The sequence below is a fragment of the Megachile rotundata genome, chromosome 15 (assembly GCF_050947335.1).
Source record: "Megachile rotundata isolate GNS110a chromosome 15, iyMegRotu1, whole genome shotgun sequence".
Taxonomy (NCBI): domain Eukaryota; kingdom Metazoa; phylum Arthropoda; class Insecta; order Hymenoptera; family Megachilidae; genus Megachile; species Megachile rotundata.
The window spans coordinates 9,271,247-9,292,807 of NC_134997.1; the positions used below are offsets into that span (position 1 = coordinate 9,271,247).

The 21,561-nt window shown below is 31.5% G+C and overlaps 2 protein-coding genes and 1 long non-coding RNA gene across 16 annotated transcripts in view; 1 reads left to right on the top strand and 2 right to left on the bottom strand.

Annotated features, from left to right (window-relative positions):
- Scp2 (Sarcoplasmic calcium-binding protein 2) overlaps positions 1–6,080 on the bottom strand; it is an 88,359-nt gene extending 82,279 nt beyond the window's left edge. The window contains exon 1 of the mRNA XM_003703505.3: positions 5,944–6,080. The gene's annotated coding sequence lies outside the window, so the exon portion shown is untranslated. The remainder of the gene's footprint in view (positions 1–5,943) is intronic.
- Positions 1–16,621, top strand: part of LOC105662574 (uncharacterized) — a 99,173-nt gene extending 82,552 nt beyond the window's left edge. Inside the window, exons 2-3 of the long non-coding RNA XR_001096100.2 lie at positions 13,219–13,515; positions 13,598–16,621. This is a non-coding gene — a long non-coding RNA (uncharacterized LOC105662574). The remainder of the gene's footprint in view (positions 1–13,218; positions 13,516–13,597) is intronic.
- Positions 16,000–21,561, bottom strand: part of stac (C2 and C2B_Munc13-like domain-containing protein staccato) — a 55,151-nt gene continuing 49,589 nt past the window's right edge. For 13 of the 14 annotated variants that reach the window (XM_076540320.1, XM_076540319.1, XM_076540327.1 and 10 more), the window contains 7 exons: positions 20,464–20,822; positions 19,603–19,792; positions 19,175–19,481; positions 18,303–18,389; positions 17,284–17,407; positions 16,911–17,104; positions 16,000–16,702 (listed from right to left, as the gene is read on the bottom strand). In XM_076540320.1, coding sequence (XP_076396435.1) covers positions 16,605–16,702; positions 16,911–17,104; positions 17,284–17,407; positions 18,303–18,389; positions 19,175–19,481; positions 19,603–19,792; positions 20,464–20,822 — 1,359 coding nt within the window. In that variant the 3' untranslated portion in view covers positions 16,000–16,604. The remainder of the gene's footprint in view (positions 16,703–16,910; positions 17,105–17,283; positions 17,408–18,302; positions 18,390–19,174; positions 19,482–19,602; positions 19,793–20,463; positions 20,823–21,561) is intronic. The other variant, XM_076540321.1, reaches the window with a different exon arrangement.

Sequence of the window (21,561 nt, forward strand, 5' to 3'; positions counted from 1 at the left end):
ATTGAAATTTGTTAAAATATTTTAGATGGCAGAAATATAAAATATAAAATATTTGATTATTTTATTATAAGTAATTATGAGTGACTATAATTGAGCCTAGTGAGGTAATTGAAGATGGTTAATTTATTCACTAATGAATTTTATATTAAAATTTGTGAAAATATTTCAGATTGTAGAAATGTAAAGTATTTCTACAAATATAAAATATAAAATATTTTGTTATTTTATTATAAGTAATTATGAGTGACTATAATTGAGCCTACTAAGCTAATTAAAGATAGTTAATTTATTCACTAATGAATTTTATATTAAAATTTGTGAAAATATTTCAGATTGTAGAAATGTAAAGTATTTCTACAAATATAAAATATAAAATATTTTGTTATTTTATTATAAGTAATTATGAGTAACTATAATTGAGCCTACTAAGCTAATTAAATATGGCCAATTTATTCACTAATGAATTTTACAATAAAATTTATGAAAATATTTCAAATGCTAAAAATGTAAAATATTTCTACAAATATAAAATATCTGATTATTACACTTTTAGCAAAATGATTTTTATCTCTAAAATATAAAATATTTCTACAAATTCAAACATACGTTACTACAAAAAATAAATATGTAATTATTCACAATTTTTTCGCTATCATTGCTGTACAATTATTTTTCTGTTAAACCAAGATTGCACTACCGAGGTACTTTTTCCTTGAAAAAGAAGCAAAAGGGTTTCATTAATTTTCGCTTAGTATGGCCATTTTACCCTAATTTCCCTTGTATATTGATTGATGTATTTTGCCATTAATGCGGTAAAGAGGATCAATGCCACACCACGAAAAGCAACCTCAAACCATCACATTTCTACCAGCAAATTTGATGGTGCTTTCGTGCGTTTGACGTTAAATCGTTTATTAATCAAATGACGATCGCGTCCTCCGTCAGTTTTAAATAATAAATACACCTTTTTGACGACGCTCTTTTGTAATGAACTCCATATAATACTCGACACGTATTCTTTTTATTGTCCGCCATATTGAAGGGACGACCTTCTAACTTGAAGTTAGGTCCTTATAAAAATATTTGCTGCGGGGAAAATGTTTTTCAAAAGTATCTTGTCACGTTTATGACAATGCATTAGCAGATGAGAAGAATGAAATGGAAATGAAAAGGACAGATGAAATGAAATGAAGAGAGTTAGAGATATCGAGTTATTTTAAATTTATAAAATAGAAAACTGATGATTTTATGCTGCTCTTAAATGTGAAAATTAAACGTTCCAATCCAAAAAATAAAAAATTGAAATATCGAGAGGTTGAAAAACAAAAGGAAGAAATAAAAAATTGCGAGAATTCAGTGCACCCCCTACTGCGCCCTCGTTCATCACTGACAATGAGTTAGGTAATCTCCCGTACAAAAACATTTGATTCAATATCATATAATGCGATTATAAGGAACAGTTAACACGCTTTGTATTCGCTAGTATATCACACTTTCGCATGCGTTCATTTTTATTTAATAAACAAGGGTGTTTGCAATGGCTGTTCAAACGAGGACAATAATAGACGGTGAACAATGAAGCGCACGTTTTCACAATCGCAGTTATTACAAGATGATTGTCAATAAATATCAAACATGAAGTGTCTATTATGCAGTTATAATACGACGACGATCGAGAAGGACGTTTCGCGAGGAACAAAGATATTGAGACATCGTTAATATTATATTCAATCTATGAGTCTTTGAGATCGGTATCTTGTAATTAAAATATTGAGGAAATCTTTGAAATGAGTGATAAATTAAATCAACGGGAAAGGAGGAAAATTTTTGTGTATTTAATACAATTGTTTAAGCATTGGAGATCTGGTTTTGAGAAATCTATTGGGATTTTAATGTTTAAGGGTTTGGGTTTAATAGAGAAAATTGTAAGAAATGCACAAGTTTGTATTGAAGTCTCGAATTTGGAGATTTAGGAATTTGGGGACTTGTGAATTTGGAGATTTGGGAATTTGGGAATTTGGAAATATGGGAATTTGACAATTTGGGAATTTGGGAATTTGGGGAATTTCGGGAATATGGGGAATTTGGGTATTTGGGTAAATTTGGAGAATTTGGGGATTTGGGAATTCGGAGAATTTGGGGAATTTGGGAAATTTGAGGATTTGGGAAATTTGGAGAATTGGAAATTTATGGAATTTAGAAAATTTTGGCAATTTGGTAAATTTGGGGAATTTGGGGAATTTGGGGAATTTGGGAAATTTAGGAAATTTGGGGATTTGGGAAATTTGAAGAATTGGAAATTTAGGGAATTTGGAGAATTTTGGGCATTTGGTGAATTTGGGAAATTTGAGGAATTTGGGGATTTGGGGATTTGGGGATTTGGGGAATTTCAGGAATCTGGGGAATGTGAGAATTTGGCTATTTGGGAATTTTGGAATTTGGGAAATTTGGGGAATTTGGGGATTTGGGAATTTGTGGATTTGGGGATTTGTGGATTTGGGGATTTGGAGATTTGTGGAATTTGGGGAATTTGGGGAATTTGGGGAATTTGGGAATTGAGGAATTTAGGAAATAGGGAATTTAGTAATTGAGAATGTGAGAAGTGGGAATTTAGAATTTTGGAAATTTAGGGATTCGGTGTTTTAGAAATTGGGAATTTAGGAAGTGAGGATTTAGATACTGAGAATTTAGGAAGCGGGAATTAAGTAACCCAAGAATTTGTGAATTTGAAAATTGAGAGATTTGGGAACTCACAAATTTGAACATTTAGAGATTCAGGAATTTAGAAATCTAGCAATTTGCAAATCAAGATACATGTTCAAAGAGCACCAATAATAAAATCTTTAAAAATGTTAATCACCGAACAGGAACCAAGTCGCTCTAACATACATGATTTCTTGGCTTAATAAAGTACGGTGCAATTAACCAATTGCAAGGGTAAATTGACTGGAATGCGCTTTGACATAGCGGAGTACTTAAATCTTCTTCGCGAACAAGCAACCTTAAAATACGCCGGAATTTTCTTCGTGAAACTTTCTGTTAATTGTATTTTGATTAATCTTAATCTTGTTAGATGCTGACGAGTCTTATTTAATTATTAAACAAATTTTTTTGTTAATTCTGTTTAAGTGAGGACAAACTTTTTTGTAATGAGTTATGGTCGATTTTAATTGTTTTGAAATTTGTTAACAAAATTTTTGTAGTTTGATAAATATTTTTCTAGCTCGATATTTTATTAGTAGAAAATTTGTGGCTAAGTGTAATTTTAATATTATTCAGTATAATTTTGTTAACAACATAAAAGAATAGTTTTGTTGAAAAATTAATTAGTTGAATTCTGTCTGAAACTTCGATAAAATTGAATTTGATTCAAGAATGTATGTTTATTGAATTTTTAACCAAAAAAAAAAAAACAAGAATACACTGATAATTATTGTTCATGAAGTTTCAAGGTTATGTCCAGGTTTCAAATTGTTTTTCTATTTTACACAAAAGAATTCCAATTTTCAATATAATTTATTGAAATTTCATGTAAAAATGAATACCACAAATTGAATAAAACACAAGTTTTATATAAACTCCGAAACAAATAAGAAGCTGAAGATGACAAGATCGAATCTCTAAATCTTTAATAGCATCGGAGAAAAACCTGAAAATGACCTAGACAGAATATTCACCGAGCTTATATTTTTACCCCAAAAATTCGATAAAAAACATTCACAGACTGAAGTGCATAAAAAATGAATTTTATTGACCTACTGAACGAATTCGCATTCGCAAAATAAGGAAACCAATATTTCGTTGACAATAGAAATGTTTACAGTATGCATACGATTAACGATCCGTGAAAATTGTTAATGAGGTAAAAGTCAAAATTATTAAGATTATTAATTTGCAAGAATTATTAAAATTATTAATTTTGGGAAAATTATTAAAACTGTTGACCTGATGAAATTATTCAAATTATTAACCCGATGGAATTATTCAAATTATTAACCGAGCAAGATTATTTAAAATTGTTAGATTTCATATTTTCAGTTATGAAAATTAGCAGGGTTTCATCAAAATTTAGATTTTGTATATCAGATGAAGTTTTTTTTATTATTAACCTGACAAAATTATTAAAATTATTAACCAGACAGAATTATTAGATTTTCAAAATTGTTAGGTTTCTCATTTTCGATTATGAAAATTATTGGAAAGGTTTCATCAAAATTTAGATTTCATCAAGATAAATCAGATGAATCAGTTTTTTTCTATATATTATACATTATTTATTTACCTTTATAGTTTCAATTTAAATATAAGTGAAATTTAAGGTTAACTTATGTATGATGCACTACCAATAGAAAATTAAAAATATAGTGAATAAATAAACGATGTAACATAATTTATTACTGACAGATTAATTTTTTATCTGAATAATAGACCTGTATTTTCAAAAATACCTCAACAAATTTTGCAACTTAAAATAAAATACTTAAAATATTTTTCTGAAATAGAAAAGTAAAATGGTCACTTGACAAGTTTAATACTTTCAGTGTTGATAGACAATTGAATACTTAAATAGATCTCTTCACACAAAAATAAAATAAATACATAAACAAGTTATCCAATAATACTGGAACTTCCAACCAGACAAAATGACTGAAGTCTGCTTCCATATTTCGTATTACAAAATTTTGTTATTATACTTTCTTACAAATTCATTCTACTTCCTCAAGACTATTGTACATGTTAGTCAACATATTTATTTACTCTTCCACTTAATTTTCAATTTTAAATTAATTTTGCATTTAGCACATATTTACTAAAAAATTTTGTAACCATGCTTTTTTAAAAATTTGTCATGCTCTATCAAGACAAAAGTACATGTCGATGCTTTAATATTTATTCTTCCACTTTATTTTCAACTTCAAAATAATTTTGTATTCAACCAATATTTATTATAAAATTTTGTTACTATACTTTCATAAAAATTTGTCACATTCTATCAAGAAAAATATACATGTAAATGCTTCAATATTTATTCTTCCACTTTATTTTCAATTTTAAATTAATTTGGTATTTAATGCATATTTACTAAAAAATTTTGTAACCATGCTTTTGTAAAAATTTCTCATGTTCTATCAAGACAAAAGTACATGTCGATGCTTCAATATTTATTCCTCCCCTTCAATGTCAATTGTAAATTAATTTTATATTTAATGCATTTTGTATTTTGAATTTATAACAAAACTTTTTACCATATCTTTGTAAAAATTTGTCATACTTTATCAAGACAAAAGTATATGTCGATGCTTCAATATTTATTCCTCCCCTTCAATGTCAATTGTAAATTAATTTTATATTTAATGCATTTTGTATTTTGAATTTATAACAAAACTTTTTACCATATCTTTGTAAAAATTTGTACTACTTCCTCGAGACTCTTGTACATGTTACTCAATATATTTATTTATTCTTCCACTTTATTTTCAATTTTAAAATAATTTTGTATTTAGCTCATATTTAGTACAAAACTTTTTACTTTCATAAAAATTGTTTAAATTCTACCAAGACAGATATACATATCGATGCTTCCACTTTATTCCCAACTTCAAAATAATTTATCAAATACCGCATATTTATTACAAAATTTTTAAACCATACTTTGATAACAATTTGTCAAATTCAATCAAGAACAATATAACTCTTGCACTTTATTCTCATTTTTAATTAATTCTGTACCTCTATCCTTCCTCCCGATACCTCAAATCTCTTCCTAAAATCCACCACCATAAACAATCACTCCCTCATAAAAATGTTTCCTTCTAGTTTCCTTTCTTCACCACATTTCCACCTTGTTCACCGTTCGAAACTTCATCACGAAACAAATGAAAACATCGCGTTCGAAAACGCAGAAAACAAAGATGAACAAATGTATAATCGTTGTGCACCTACCTGATCGGGCTGAACGCGAGGAAAGCTGGAGCGGTCGAAATAAAAAAGAAGAAATCGCAGAAAAATCGCGGCGAAACTTGGAGCGAACGTGCGACGCGAATGACAAACAGATAAAGCACAAAGTGCGCGCACCGAGCCCGAGCTTCTCCTCTTTATACCCTCGAACTTGCACCTGTGCTTGCGCAGAGCGGACACTCGAGCTTAGTCCGCTCGTTCCCTTACATCCGCTTCGAACCACGTGCTTTAATCGCGCCTTGTGTTATTAGTTGAGTTTTCGAAACGGTTTCTTGTCGTTTGATGGATTTTATTGGGAAATCGGGGATTTTAGCAGGATTTGGTGTTGCGGGATAGGGATAAGGGGGGTGATCGCTGTTTAGGGTAGTTGGAGAAGTTTGGGGAGTTTTAGGGGAAGATGGGCGTTTTAGGGAAGGTTCAGGGCTTAAGGATTGGGGTTTTAGAGATTCTGGGAAATTGGGTATACATTTAATATGAAAATTTTGAAGTTTGAGTGGGGAGGAATTTTTGAAAAATTGGGAATTTTAGGGAAAGTTGGGAATTTGGAAGTTTTGGGTAAGGTTGGGAATTTCAGACAAATTGGGAATATATTTAATTTTACAATTTCTTGAATTTGAGAAATGGGGAATTTTTGGTGAAAGGGGTTCCCAAGAGGTCCTGGAAATTTCGAAATTGGAAAATTGAGAATTTGGGAAATTAGGAAATTAGAAAGTGGCAAAATAGAGAGATTGGGAAATTGCGAAATTAGGAAATTGGAAAATTGGGAAATTGGGAAATTGGAAAATTGGAAAATTGGAAAATTAGGAAATTAGGAAATTGGGAAATTAGGAAATGGGGAGATTTGGAATTTGGGAGATTTGGAATTTGAAAAATTGGGAAATTAAGGAATTGGGAAATTGGTAAATTAGGATATTGGGAGATTTGGAATTTGAGAAATTGGAAAATTGAGAACTTGGGAAATTAGGAAATTGGGAAATTGGGAGATTTGGACATTGGGAGATTTGGAAATTGGGAAATTAGGAAATTGGGAGATTTGGAAATTGAGAAATTGGGAAATTGGGAAATTGGGAAATTAAGAAATTGGAAAATTGAGAAATTGGGAAATTGAGAAATTGGGAAATTAGGAAATTGGGAGATTTGGAAATTGAGAAATTGGAAATTGGGAAATTGGGAAATTAAGAAATTGGAAAATTGAGAAATTGAGAAATTGGGAAATTGAGAAATTGGGAAATTGAGAAATTGGGAATTTGGGAAATTGGGAGATTGAGAAATTGGGAAATTGGGAAATTGGAAAATTGGAAAATTGGAAAATTGGAAAATTGGAAAATTGGAAAATTGGAAAATTAGGAAATTGGGAAATTTGGAAATTGGGAGATTTGTAAACTAGGAAATTTGGAAGTTAAGAGATTGGAAAATTGGGAGGTTGGGAAATTGAGAAATTGGGAATTTAGGAAATTGGGAAATTGGGAAATTGGGAAATTGGGAAATTAGGAAATTGGGAGATTTGGAAACTAGGAAATTTGGAAATTAAGAGATTGGAAAATTGGAAAATTTGAAAAATTGAAAAATTGAAAAACTAAAAAATTGAAAAATTGAAAAATTTTTAAATATGAAAACCGCACCATAAATTAAAAATGTAAAAAATTTGCTAATTTAGCAACACATGCGTATATACATGTAAACGCAATTTAAAATAAAGCTTCTTGTAATTTTATGATCTTGACAGGAACTGATAACCGCGAGTAATTATGGTATATTAAAATCGGAATTTTAATGGACACGAACAGGATTTACTAGACCCAGAGGGGTGCAACACGAGCAATTACAAGCATAGTGCGTTCATTTTAATTATTAGTGAACTTGGTGGACAGTAATTTGGAAGCACGCCAAAAGGCACTTGTCAAAAGTTGTAGCCTAGAAATCAATTTACCAAAATAATAATTAATAATAAATACCGGGTAGGCAATCAACTCACCATTAAACATATTTCGTGGTTTTTACAAAATGAATGAAAAATATCTATTTATGAAAATTGTGAAGTACATACAAATATTTGATGAAATATTAAAATACTACCTTTAAAAATATTGTTGGAATTTTTTATTTCTGATCAATTTTGTGGAAAGCAAAAAGTATTGCAAGGAATAAAAACGTACCCCTTTTATCAAAGGAACAGATGCATGATCTAATATTACTTCTAATTTTGTAAGTTTTAATAATTATCTATTATGTTACAGTTACATAAAAAATTGTAATGTAATTTTTTTATTTAAAAAAAAAAAGTATCCATTTACCATAGCAGTGTTACACGAACATAATTTCTTGTTTCATATCGCAGTTCAGTATCGATTAACAAAAATTTTCTACATAGTCTAGTATACATGAATTCGTGATACTTTTAAGTGTATCCTACACTTCGCTAAATATCTTAAGGTTGTTTATAGCGGCGCATTATACGGCAACAAAAATTGTAGCAGCAGCATATGGTAGTACACTTGTTCGTATTAATAATCAGGATATTGATGATTGCCGTTAAACAATAGACTACAAATTACGCGCGTATTGCAATGCAGCTTGCCTAAAATTGGGTCTCTGGCCAATTGCCATCCTCGGAGCTGGGTTTAAAAAGGCGAAAGGAAAAAATGGTGGGAAGGTAATCTAATTCTTTGCCTATTTACCACCTATTACAGCCAAGGATTACAACTTTGTAGTTGTTCAATTAATTCACCGCTATTTAGAAAATCGGCGTTACATGAGCAGTTTACACGCTGCTTTTTCGCGCTAAATATTCATTACATTTATGGTAATATATGTTTTTTTTAATATTTAACTTTTGAATTATTGAGAACTGTGTTAGCAGTGTCTCGTTTTATTGCCACGTTCGGAGGTATTTTTATAGAGATTATAGATGACTCTGCAGTTATTGTTTGTTGGAAAATTCATGCGTGGTGATAGAATGGAAGTGGGGCATATGGCGATATAATGAGAGGTGATACAAAACGTGATATTATTAGTAATAGAACTCGTGGCGATATAACAAATGGTGACATAATTGCTAGTGATCGAGTGTGTGTTAAATACAATGTGTGAAGCATGGGACGTGTGGTAATATGACGAACGGCGATATAACGCGAGGTAACAAAATGCATGGTAAAATCACTCGTGGTTGTCGGACGCGTACTGAATTCAACGTATGGAATATTGAATGCGCAGAAATACAACGCATGGCGATATAACGAGTGGCGATATAACGCGAGGTAACAGAATGCGTAGTAAAATCACTCCTAGTGATCGAACGCGTACTAAATTCAACGCATGAAATATGAGACGCGTGGAAATATAACGCATGGCGATATAACAAGTGGCGATATAACGCGAGGTAACAGAATGCGTTGCAAAATCACTCCTAGTGATCGAACGCGTACTAAATTCAACGTATGAAATATGGAATAAGTGGAAATATAACGCATGGCGATATAACAAATGGCATTATAACGAATGGCGATATAAGACGAGGTGACAGAATGCGTGGTAAAATCACTCGGGGTGATCGAACGCATACTAAATTTAACGCATGAAATATGGAATAAGTGGAAATATAACGCATGGCGGTATAACAAATGGCAATATAACGAATGGCGATATAACGCGAGGTGACAGAATGCGTGGTAAAATCACTCGTGGTGATCGAACGCATACTAAATTTAACGCATGAAATATGGAATGCGTGGAAATATAACGCATGGCGATATAACAAATGGCGATATAACGCGAGGTGTCAGAATGCGTGGTAAAATCACTCGTGTTAATCAAATCCATATTAAATCCAACGCATGGAATATCGAATGCGTACAAATATAACGTATGGCAATATAATGCGTGGCAATATAATACGACATAACTATTCTTGTGATTGACGCTAAAAAAAAAAAGTACAACGGAATTTAATTTCTTGTTAATTTTCTCTTTAAGTATAAAATTAAAATGAAATTGTCAACATTTTATTGTAGATGATTTTAACCATTTTATTTCATTTAAATTTTGTTCATGTGTCATATAGAAAATATTTGTTTTTACGAAACATTGATCAGGAAACATGATAAATAAATTTCTATATTTTATCTCGATCGCATGGAGGATTTCTTGTGTACATTAATACTGTTCCTACTCTTTTTCGATCGCAGCACAATTGAATTCCAATAAGCAAGCAATTGCCAGTGATCGTTGTTCGAAATAAAAACTTTCTTCTGCCTCTACGTCAATCCTTCAGCCAATTATCCTTTTAACCAATGGTTTTACTCTAAATTCATTAAATTCATTCCACAAACCAGAATCCCAAAGAGAATCGAACGGACCTCGGCCAACCATTAAACATTAATTAATCCTTCGTCGCATTGTGTTGCAAATATGTTATACATAAAACGATGCCCCATGAAATTTTCGTATTTTGTTGATCGTACGTGAATTATAGATTTCGTTGATTAATAAATTTGATGAAAGCATTTTTTATTTTTATACTAATTTTTTTTTAACTCGTAATTTTCTTAGATTCACAGACTTTCAACCTTCTCTATTTCCCAATTTTTCAATTTTCCAGTTTCCCAATATCCCAATTTCCAAATTTCCCAATTTCCTAATTTCCCAATTCCCAAATTTCTCAATTCCCAAATTTCCCAATTTCTTAATTTCCCAATTTCCCAATCTCTCAATTTCCCAAGTTCTCAACTTTCCAATTTCTCAAATTCCAAATGCCCCAATTTCCTAATTTCCTCATTTTCCCAATTTTTCCAATTTTCCCATTTTCCCATTTTCCAATTTCTTAATTTCCCAGTTTTCCCATTTTCCAAATCCTCTATTTCCAGATTTTTCATTTTCTCAATTTCCCCATTTTCAAATTTTCTAATTTTCCCATTTTCCCATTTTCCAATTTCTCAATTCCCCAACTTCCAAATTTTCCAATTTCCAAATTATCCCATTTCCAAATTTTCCAATTGCCAAATTTTCCATTTTTCCAATTTTCCAATTTCCAAACTTTCCAACCCCTCAAAAATTAAAATTTACTTAAATCTATTTTTAAATTCAAACAATTTCCAAATTTGTAACTATAAAAACTTCAAAAAATGTTGCAACTTGACGTGAACTCAAAAAGATTGCCATTGTAATTGGCAACTATTTCGATTCTACTTTATAGACGCACTCCACCGATGTACGAGAGATGGTTTGTATTTGGAAAACAAAGCATCAGTTCGTTATTTTGTCACATTTTTCACAATGACAACAGTGACAGCGAGCTGAATGTACCTGCTAGAGGCAAAATCGAAAAGCACTGTGTCATGCCTCATCGCATCCTCCAAAACCGAGGCAATTTTTCCTCTCCTCGCACTATACTTATCTGTATTCCAATAAAATCACTATTTCGAGAACAAACGTTTGAAAAATGGGACAATTGATCAAAAGAAAGATGGTTGACAATTATTAACAAATTACAATTTCCATATATTTTCACATTTTTAAGGTTTGTAAATTTCCAAATCTGTGTATCTGTAAAATTTCTAAATTTCTAAATTTTTAAATGTGTAAGTTTAGTAATACACTGAGTTTACAGATTTTTAAATTTGCAAAATTGTAGTTGCTTAAATATTTCAATTTACAAGCTTATTATTTATCAGATCTTTAAATTTCTAAGGTCATGAGTTTCCATATCTATCAATTTTTAAATCTCTAATTTTCCAAATTTCTAGCTTCCTAAATTTCCAAATTTCTCCATTTTCCCATTTCCCAATTTTTCAAATTTTCCAAATTTCCCAATTTTCCAATTTCCTAATTTCCTAATTTCCTAGTTTTCTAATTACCTAATTTCCCAATTTCTCAATTTCTTATTTTCTGAATCTCTAAATCTCCAAATTGCTAATTTCCTAAATCCCCAATTTCCCATGCTTCTAATTTTCCAAACCTCTAATTTCCCAAATCCCTAATTTCCTAAACCTCCAATTTCCCAAATTTCTCAATTTCCAAATCTTTAATTTTCCAATTCTCTAATTTTCCAAATCCCTAATTTCCTAAATCCCTAATTTTCCAAATCCCTAGTTTTCCAAATCCCTAATTCCCCAAATCCCTAATTTCCCAACCCCTTAATTTCCCAAATCCCTAATTTCCCAGATCTCTAATTCCCCAAACCTCCAATTTCCCAAAACCCCTAATTTCACAAATCCCTAATTTCCCAAACCTCCAATTTCCCAAAACCCCTAATTTCCCAAATCCCTAAACTCCCAAATCCCCAACCCCCAAACTTCCAAATTTCCCAACATCCCCCTAAAAAAAATTCCCACCCCCAACATCAAAATCTACCTTTCCCACTTCCCGTCCACCTAAACATAACTTAAATCGCTCATAAATTTTGTACAGCCACCTCCAAAGATACTACACCTCAGATAACTCCACTACCAAACTCCTCGACGAATTTTCGCCCATTTTAGAAGGAATTTTACGATTTGGCGAAGGATCCTCGAGAGGTTTCGTTATCGAAACCATTTGTAGACGTGACTCTGGTCCGTGTAGGTTTCGAGACCTCTGTATGACATTTTTGTGAACCGATGCTCTCGTTTACTGGCTTCCGTCAATCAAACCACAACTTACCTACCACCTTCGACGAGGATTTCATGGGTTTCGGTGCACGTCGGTTAACTTGATTTATAAGTGGTATAAACTGGCGATCAGCTAGCTTCGAGTACTATATGATGGCGATCACATATTTATGCCAATTATGAAAATTCTTTAAAACCATTACTAATTAATAAGCTTTACTAAATCGATAAATAATTTCATTATTGTGCTTATTAAGTAGTTGAGCAGCTAGGTAGTTTAATTTTAAATAAGTACTCATAATAATGAGTTCAAGTATTTAAGCAGTTAAGCATTATTAGTTAGAATAATTATGGATAAGAGAAACATCTAACAGAACCTGACTAATTATCTCATTGTGAAGTAATTCATTATGAACTTATGAAATATGTTAATATTGGTCAGCATATTGAATTGAGGTTAGGAATATTTTTAAAAGATTCATCAAAAAAATTTGAAAAGAAAATTTAATATAAGACAGCTTCTAATATCTAAATCCACTATGTCTACTTTTAATGATTTTTAAACTTAATAATATAATAATTGGAATATTATAGTTCATGCAACCCCTAACATTCGAATATCTTTGCCAGAAAACTGTTGGCAAGACTCGAACGATAATCTCATTCGACATTGCAGCGTTCGATTGAAGTGGACCGATAGGATCTGATAAATCAGCAAGCATTCGAAGACAAGCGAGAAATCGCTGGATTTGATCGAAGATGGGTCATTCACGAGCCTACGTCCGCGTCCTTGAGGTCCTTTACGTTTCGTCGGCGTCGCAACGTCGACTCAGCAATCGCGCACGTCGACGATTTTTTTCGAAACTGAAGAATTCCTGGCCACCGTTCGACCTGGTGAACAGCTGATCGTATCAACCTTGTCGACAAGCTGAGAGAGAGCCTCCTCGCTACACGACCCTCTAACTTAAATAAGGTAAGCAACTTTCCTCTTTTTTTCTTCTTCTTTATTGCTTGACAGTCTTTTATCACGTTCCTTTTTTGCTTTTTGTTTGTAGGACGCTCTTCCGGATCAGGTATGAGATCTTCTGGGATGATTATTTGGAATTTTTTGAAAATAACATTTTTTGGACTTTGATGGACTTTGTGGACACAGTTTACATTATTGTTTTAATGCTAGATGTGTTATATTAATTTTTATGAGAACTTTTAAGATATTGTACCTCTGTATATTATAATATTTATAAATATTGCAATACTTATATAATATAATATAGTGTTATATAGTAATGTATTTATACAATAGTATTTTAAAATTTAGTATTATAATATACAGAGTAATTAATAGTACTATAGTTACATAATACTGTAACCTTCACTTCAGTTCACTTCTGCAGGGATGAATTTTTAAGGGTAGAAAAAGAGTGATTTAATTTTACTCACTTCAAACTTGTAATAATTATAAAATAAATCTTAATAGTGGTCATGTAATAATATATACATATAATATGTAATAATCACAACACAATATGTAATAGAACAGCGACACATGTGTGGTACATATCCACATATGTAATATACACAACACACTATGTAATAGAACAATCACACATGTGTGATGCGTATCAACATATGTGTGATATTCACACATATAATAATTTGTGAATGTATGACATGTACCATGTAATATAAAGATTACAATAATTGTATTATTTGTTAATATGTTATATCACACATGTGGGGTACGTGTCCACATATGTGTGGATATCACACATATAATAATTTATCAATGTATTACTTGTACCACCTAATTTAAATACTACAACAATGTTATTATATTTTCTTATATAACATTACACATGTGTGATGCAAATCCACATATGTGGATACTATACATATGATAATTGAATGCATGAATTTACATTTAATTTATTAATGAATTTAGAAATAACTATCTTCCACAACACATATGTCCACAAAGTCTACTTTAAAAAATTAAGAATAATCAATATTTCCCTAGAATTATCACCACATTACTTGTACCATATATGTAATTTAAATATTAGGAAATTATTATTTTTTATTATATTACACTACTAGATTCTGTGACTATAATTAAAAATAAGGGTCCATAAAATATAGAATAATTGCATCGTACAAAACAATACATTACACGCAATGTACGTATTATTCAACTCGGTGCACAGAAGCAAACTCCTAAGTGCATAAAGCACCGTATCCCACGCGATTCAGTTTGCCTTTGCAGGAAGTTCATCAAAGAGGACTAATAGTTTGCACTTTGTCACATATCGTAACTGATAATAATCTTCAAGCAGTAGCAGTAAGAAGTAAAATGGTTTAAGATTTATTCAACGTAATACAAGCTCGAAGAAAAACGAAATTGCTTGGTTCAGGATTTTCCGCAGTAACCCCTTTTATACATTGTCGCCCCCGGATATAATGAACTTCGTTCCCCCTTTTTATACCGATATTTCATCGGCCAAAACGCGAACGTCGCAATGTTTTTCCTTTGTTCACTGAATCAGTGCTTATAGGATGATCACCGTCACTTATTTCACATTATTATTGTTATCTCCGTTTAACGTGGGTGGTGAAGGTAATAAATGCATGAATAAATTTATACTTTCATAATAGTTCAACTTGTATTTGCGAAGTTTATATGTTTAATGGTATGGATTTATTTTATTATAAAGTTAGGTGTGATTAAGAAAAGACAGGATGGTTTTGAATATTATTGCAATTATATTGATAATGTTATTAACATATGATTTCCAGATTGCAAATAATTAATTATATATTACTGTAATATAGGATAGATTTGAATATCATTGTAATTATACTAATGATAGTAATTATTTACATAGCACTAGTTATAAATAATTAATATCAGCCTAATTAAATTTTCACGAAACGGGAACAGGTGGCGCCATCTCTCCAAAACGGTGAAGCTAGATGACATTTTCGGCTCAATTGAATTAATATAGTTAGTTTTATTAGTTTAATAGACTATAATATCAATCAAATTACTATGGAGTGCAAGACCAATTAATTTTGAATTATTTTGACTATGCCAACTGTTATCAATTTTTAACCATACTTAGATAAATCCAAATTAATCTCTTTCTTTATTATGTGCCGCCTTCTAGCGGTAGAAGAAGAGAACTAATTAAACTGCAGTTTCAAAAGTGTGTAGTTCACCCTGTTCACAGGAGAAATAGCGCCACATGTTCCATTTTTTTTTAATTTAATTAATATTAATTTTATTAATTAATATCCCATATATTTATTATGTATTTATTTATATTCATTTTACACTGTTTGCAAAATATTCCGTGGGTCCAAAAATGTGGATTATGTGTTCACAACAGCTTCCACTATACTATGCCTCATCGGCAATATAGAGAACAATACCAGAATGGTAAAAAATATATACCGGGTGTTTCGAATGTCATATAATTTATTCGTGACACTTCTCGTACAAATATACGCGTTATGTAAAATAGGATGATCTTATATCTCTTAAAACGTTTGCCTCAAACGAAATATGCTATATACAAAGAGTATTTCTTTAAAATCGGTGCATACTATTTGTGCGATTTGATATAAAAAGATTCGTTTCATGATCGTATGTACACATATTCTACAAACATTGCTTCGGGTCTTCAGCAAATTTTAATTACAACGATAAGCTTATATTTGTTCATAAGTAGCACTTTACTCAGCCTTGCAATTATTCCCTAGTCTTCAAATGCGATATTCGATGTTCCATCAAGTACGACACACTAACACACAGCCTAGAAATGACTTCTCTGACCATTTTATAAAAATACTCCTATGATTTCTTATAAATATTTTTAATGCGATGAAAAAACGTATACTTGGATGTGAACTAAATGAAATCAATTTTTGATTAAAAAAAAATGCAAGTTTTAAATATTCTATAAATAAATTATTTAAAAAAAGTCGATCAAAAGATACATTAGTGTTCATTACGAATCAGCAGCCATGTTCGTTGTAATATAAAACAATATCAACAATAAAAAACTATTGCTTCCTATCAATCTTCGAACTGAGCTTCGACAAAAATTCAGTTGCTTGATTGTCTCCTTTCCTTTGCTTCAGTGCTTGAATTGTTTCTGTATCTAAAAAGAACAAACAAAAATAAATAAATGATGGAATAAGTCAATTGTAAAATGGATTCATGGTTGAAATATACAGGTGTTAACCCATTAGTTGGCGCAAGATTCAAAAAATCACGTGTGAGGCGTCCATTTTTCTGTTCTGACCAATCGTAGCTCTTCTAAACACGTCACCTCACACGCCAACTCATGGGTTGTCAGCGGTACATACTTCTACTCGTTGGTCGCGAAAGTTTCAGATGAATTTGGTCGAGGGTCTCTATTCCCTTATCTGGCCCAGTTTCAGGGACTTCACTGAAGGGTAAAAATGCCTCCGCCATGAACCTTGACCTCAGAAAGTCTTTGTCTTTTAATTCAAACGCTATTATGGCGTCCTCTGTTGATCTCTGCTCTGTGGTTAGAGGACTGGAAATTATAAAAACATTTCATACAAATTTCAATGTTTTCCAGATTTGAAGTCTGAAGCTACTGTGTGTCTAATTATTATGAACCTAACTTGACATATTAACATAAATCAAGTTTTAACATAATATTGACATAAATCATTAATTTCTATCAATTTATGAAATACAACTAGTACTCACATGTTGAAAACTTCATCAAACAGAGGATAAAGATTTTCCTTTTGAACATGTGTTTTTGGAAGCTTCACATCGGTGAATTTCTCTTCAGGAAGAAGCCTCACCTTCACGTACGAGTCACATGCACCTAGAAAGAGGAGAGAATATATTTTCACAGCATTCTAGGTAATTACCAGAAGACCCCAGTGTGGAATCATGCACGGTGAACATATTCTATCTACGAGGTTCCACGATTTTGGATTTAGAGTAACAAATTGTGAAAATATTTTTGAAGGATAGGTAATGTCGGAGAACCTGATAGATGCTTTGGTATATCTTTGACAAGCTTCAATTTTCTGAGGCAAGAAAATTGTTTGCTAGATCTATTACAGTACATTGTACATTCAAGAGGTACAAATTAAAAGTGAGAATGCACAGTGGTTCCTTTTGTTGGTCTAGCAAGACTATTTTTAATTCAGGAGAGTATCGTTTGCAAATTATGGAAGTTTCTATTGTTTGAATTTTGGGATTTTGGAATTGTGAAGGCTGTAAGTTTTTTAAGCTACTAAATTATCTTGTTAGATCTCCAAATACTTATATCTGCAGATCTTTATAGTCTTAACTCCTCGCATCCCTCAATCCTCATATTCCCAAATTCTTACGTCTTTAAATTCTTTTATTCTCAAATACTCGCATGCCTAAATTCTTATCTTCTCAATTCCTCACGTACCCAATTTTCCATATTTTCAAGTCCCCACATGCCTATGGCTCCAAATCCTAAAATTCTTGCAACTCCAAATCCTCAAATTCCCAAATCCTCAAACTCCCAAATCCCCAAATCTTCAAATCCTCAAAATATTAAAAACTCAAATGACAGAATATATTATTAGTCTTGCCAGTGCCTTAAATCAGAACCACCGTGCCACATCATGCAAAAATCTGAGATTCTAAGAATCGCGAGGGCAAGCAACCAAATATGAGACATTCTACGTGTTTGGAACAATGATGAGGAAGAGCGTGTCTTTGCATCCACGTTTACATACTTGTCTTCCATTCTTTCAGTCTTTGTTTAGATTTTGTCTTTGTATGAAGCTTGCGCTTGAGAGTAGACACCTTGCCTACCAAATCGCCTACAAAATCGAAAGAAAATGTCATTCCCTTTATCGCGAATCACTCGCTCGTTCCAGTCATCGAGTCACGAAACAGGCAATTAAACGACATTAAACGAGCTATAAAAATTACATTCTTTCTAATTGAGACTTGAATTCCTTCTTTTAATTAGTCGTGCGATCTTTCGTTTTTTTTACGTCTATGATATACGGGGTGATTCTTAATTCATACTCTTTTATCTATGGTATGATGTAACTGAAGTATTCTTAGAAAGTTAATCTTAATTACTTTACTTAATGCTAGTGAGATATAATGTGATAAGAGAGATAAGATAATTTCATTCAGTAAATTTTAAATTATAGTTGCAATATTATTTCTAGCCATTTGTAGTAACTGTAATTTAATTAATTAATTTTTTAATTAATTTTAATACAACCTTCTAATAATTTTAATTTAATTAATCAATATTAAAAGTGCTTTTAATATAACCTTCTAATAAGTCTGATTTAATTAATCGATACTTAAATTAATTTTAATACAATCTTCTAATAACTTTGATTTAATTAATCAATATTTGGATCAATTTTAATACAACCTTCTAATAACTTTGATTCAACCAATTAAAATTGAAATTGAATTCTAAGCTATAACTTCCACTTATCTACTTATTTTTAAAAATACAGAATCACTCCGTAAAAAATAAAAATTAACTATAAATTAAAATCATGTTCGCAGCAAATCATGCGATTTCTAAATCAAGTATTTTCATATATTATCATATTTATATTTACAATTCGTTTCTTACCATTGCTATCAATAGGTCGCAGCTTCCTAGCATTCAAGATCTGAATATTCAAAGAATTGTCCACAAATTGCGCCTTGATAGTTAGCTGCCCGTGTTCAGACTCCTCCATCTCGTTCTGTTCTTTCAATCTTTCCTGATGATAACGATGTATCAATTCGGCGGTTTCCAAACCGTGTAACTCCAAAAGGTGTTCAATCTTCTCCAAAACTTTCACGTTCGCCGCTTCATCTGCTCCCACGTTGAAAAAGCGGATGAGGGTGTGGAGAGTTCGGTGCAGGTTCGAGTAGAACGATGGCGGTCTTCTTTTCTGTAGAAACAATTAGAATTAGAATTTTCTGTAGAAACAATTTTAAAGTTATTATTATTTAAAAGGATCGTAGATAAATTTAATTAGGTTTAGATTATTTTAACGAGGAATTCTTAGGTACCTCTAAATTACTATTCACTAATTGGTACAGCGTCTCTGACATGATCTCCCAAATCACAAGAAGCACTCTCTCAAAGTTGTCTTCATTTAAGTTGTCGTGCAAGGTTGTTAAATTACTGTCTAAATATTGTAGGAGCCGATCCATGGCGTTGCTTGTGGTGTCTATTAACTCTGCACCCTCCATTAGGTACCTAAATTATAAATTATATTTTATAATTTCATTATTATTGTCTTTGGAGAATAATTCTGTTCCTACAAAAATTTGGCTCATATCTAAAATGCAAATGTCGTTCAATTTGTTTAACTTTTTCAGTAATTAATTAATTCTTACTATATTTTGTTGTCAATGCAAAGATCACATGATAGAAATAATGTACTCAACATTTATAAAATAGTGTACTTAAGAAATTGCAAAATAATGTGCTTAAATAATTGCAAAGTAATAGACTTAAATAACTGCAAAATAATATACTTAAATAATTGCAAAATAATATACCTAAATAATTGCAAAATAATATACCTAAATAATTGCAGAATAATAAATTTAAATAACTGCAAAATAATAAACTTAAATAATTGCAAAATAATATGCCTAAATAATTGTAGAATAATATACTTAAAAAATTGAAAAATAATATACTTAAAAAATTGCAAAATAATATACCTAAATAATTGTAAAATAATATACTTAAAAAATTGCAAAATAATATACCTAAACAATCATAAAATAATATACCCAAACAATAACAAAATAATATTCCTAAATAACCACAAAATATACTTAACAAATAAGACACTCCAACCGCCATCTTTCCACGAATAATTATCCAATTACGCATCAATTAATCAATCATTCAATTACCTGTTCATCGCAGGGGCCATTTTGTTAGCGACCACTTGCAGCAGTTCAATGATCTTGTTCTTCACTGTGTCAGTAGCGTTGTCAATGATCAATTGCAACGTTTGTCTACACCTTTCAGCTTCTTCCTGTGTCCTCTTCTCAGCTAGCATATCAACGATGTTTTTCAGTCCAAGATCGTTAGCCAATGGCCCGATCGACGTTCTGATATAATCGATATTGTTGATGGCGAAACACCACGCTGTCGATACGAAGAATTTCTTGTCGTACACGCTGCTCTCTGAGAGCTGTTCGAGTTCCGTCGTCAGCTCTGCTTTTTTCGCCATTTTGTCCGCGTAGGCGATCGAGCATTTACAGATATCCTGTGAAATTGAGAGATTATGGGTTTTGTTGTTTGAGGTTTGGGGTTTCAAGGTGAGGGATTGGGGTTTTGGGACTTTTTGGGACTTATTGGGAACATTTGGGACTTCTGGGGACTTATTGGGAGTACTTGAGACTTATTGGGAGTACTTGGGACTTATTGGGAGCATTTAGGACTTCTTGGGAATATTTGGGACTTATTGGGACTTATTGGGAGTACTTAGGACTTATTGGGAGTACTTGGGACTTATTGGGAGCATTTAGGACTTCTTGGGAGTATTTGGGACTTATTGGAAGTATTTGGGACTTATTGAGATATTGACTCTTTTTGAGATATTGGGACTCTTTGAGGTATTAGGATTTTGAGAGACTTCTTGGGACTTTTAGAGATATTGGGACTTTGAGATTTGAAGATGTTAAAGATGACTTTGGGATTTGAAGATGTTAAAGATTCTGGAATTTTGGGATTTTGAGATACTGGAACATTCCAATTTTGGGACTTTAAAACTTCAGAAATTTGAGGTATTGGAACTTTAGAATTTTGGGGCCTTGAGACCTTGGAATTTGGAAATATTAGGATTTTAGAATTTGGTTAATTTGATACCTTGCCAGTTTGAGATATTTGAGTTTTAGAATTTAGGAGATTTGAGATATTGGGATGTTGGAATTTTGGGACTTAGAAACCTTACACTTCTAGGACTCTTGAGACCTCTTGAGACTTTTCAAGATTATAAATTTTGT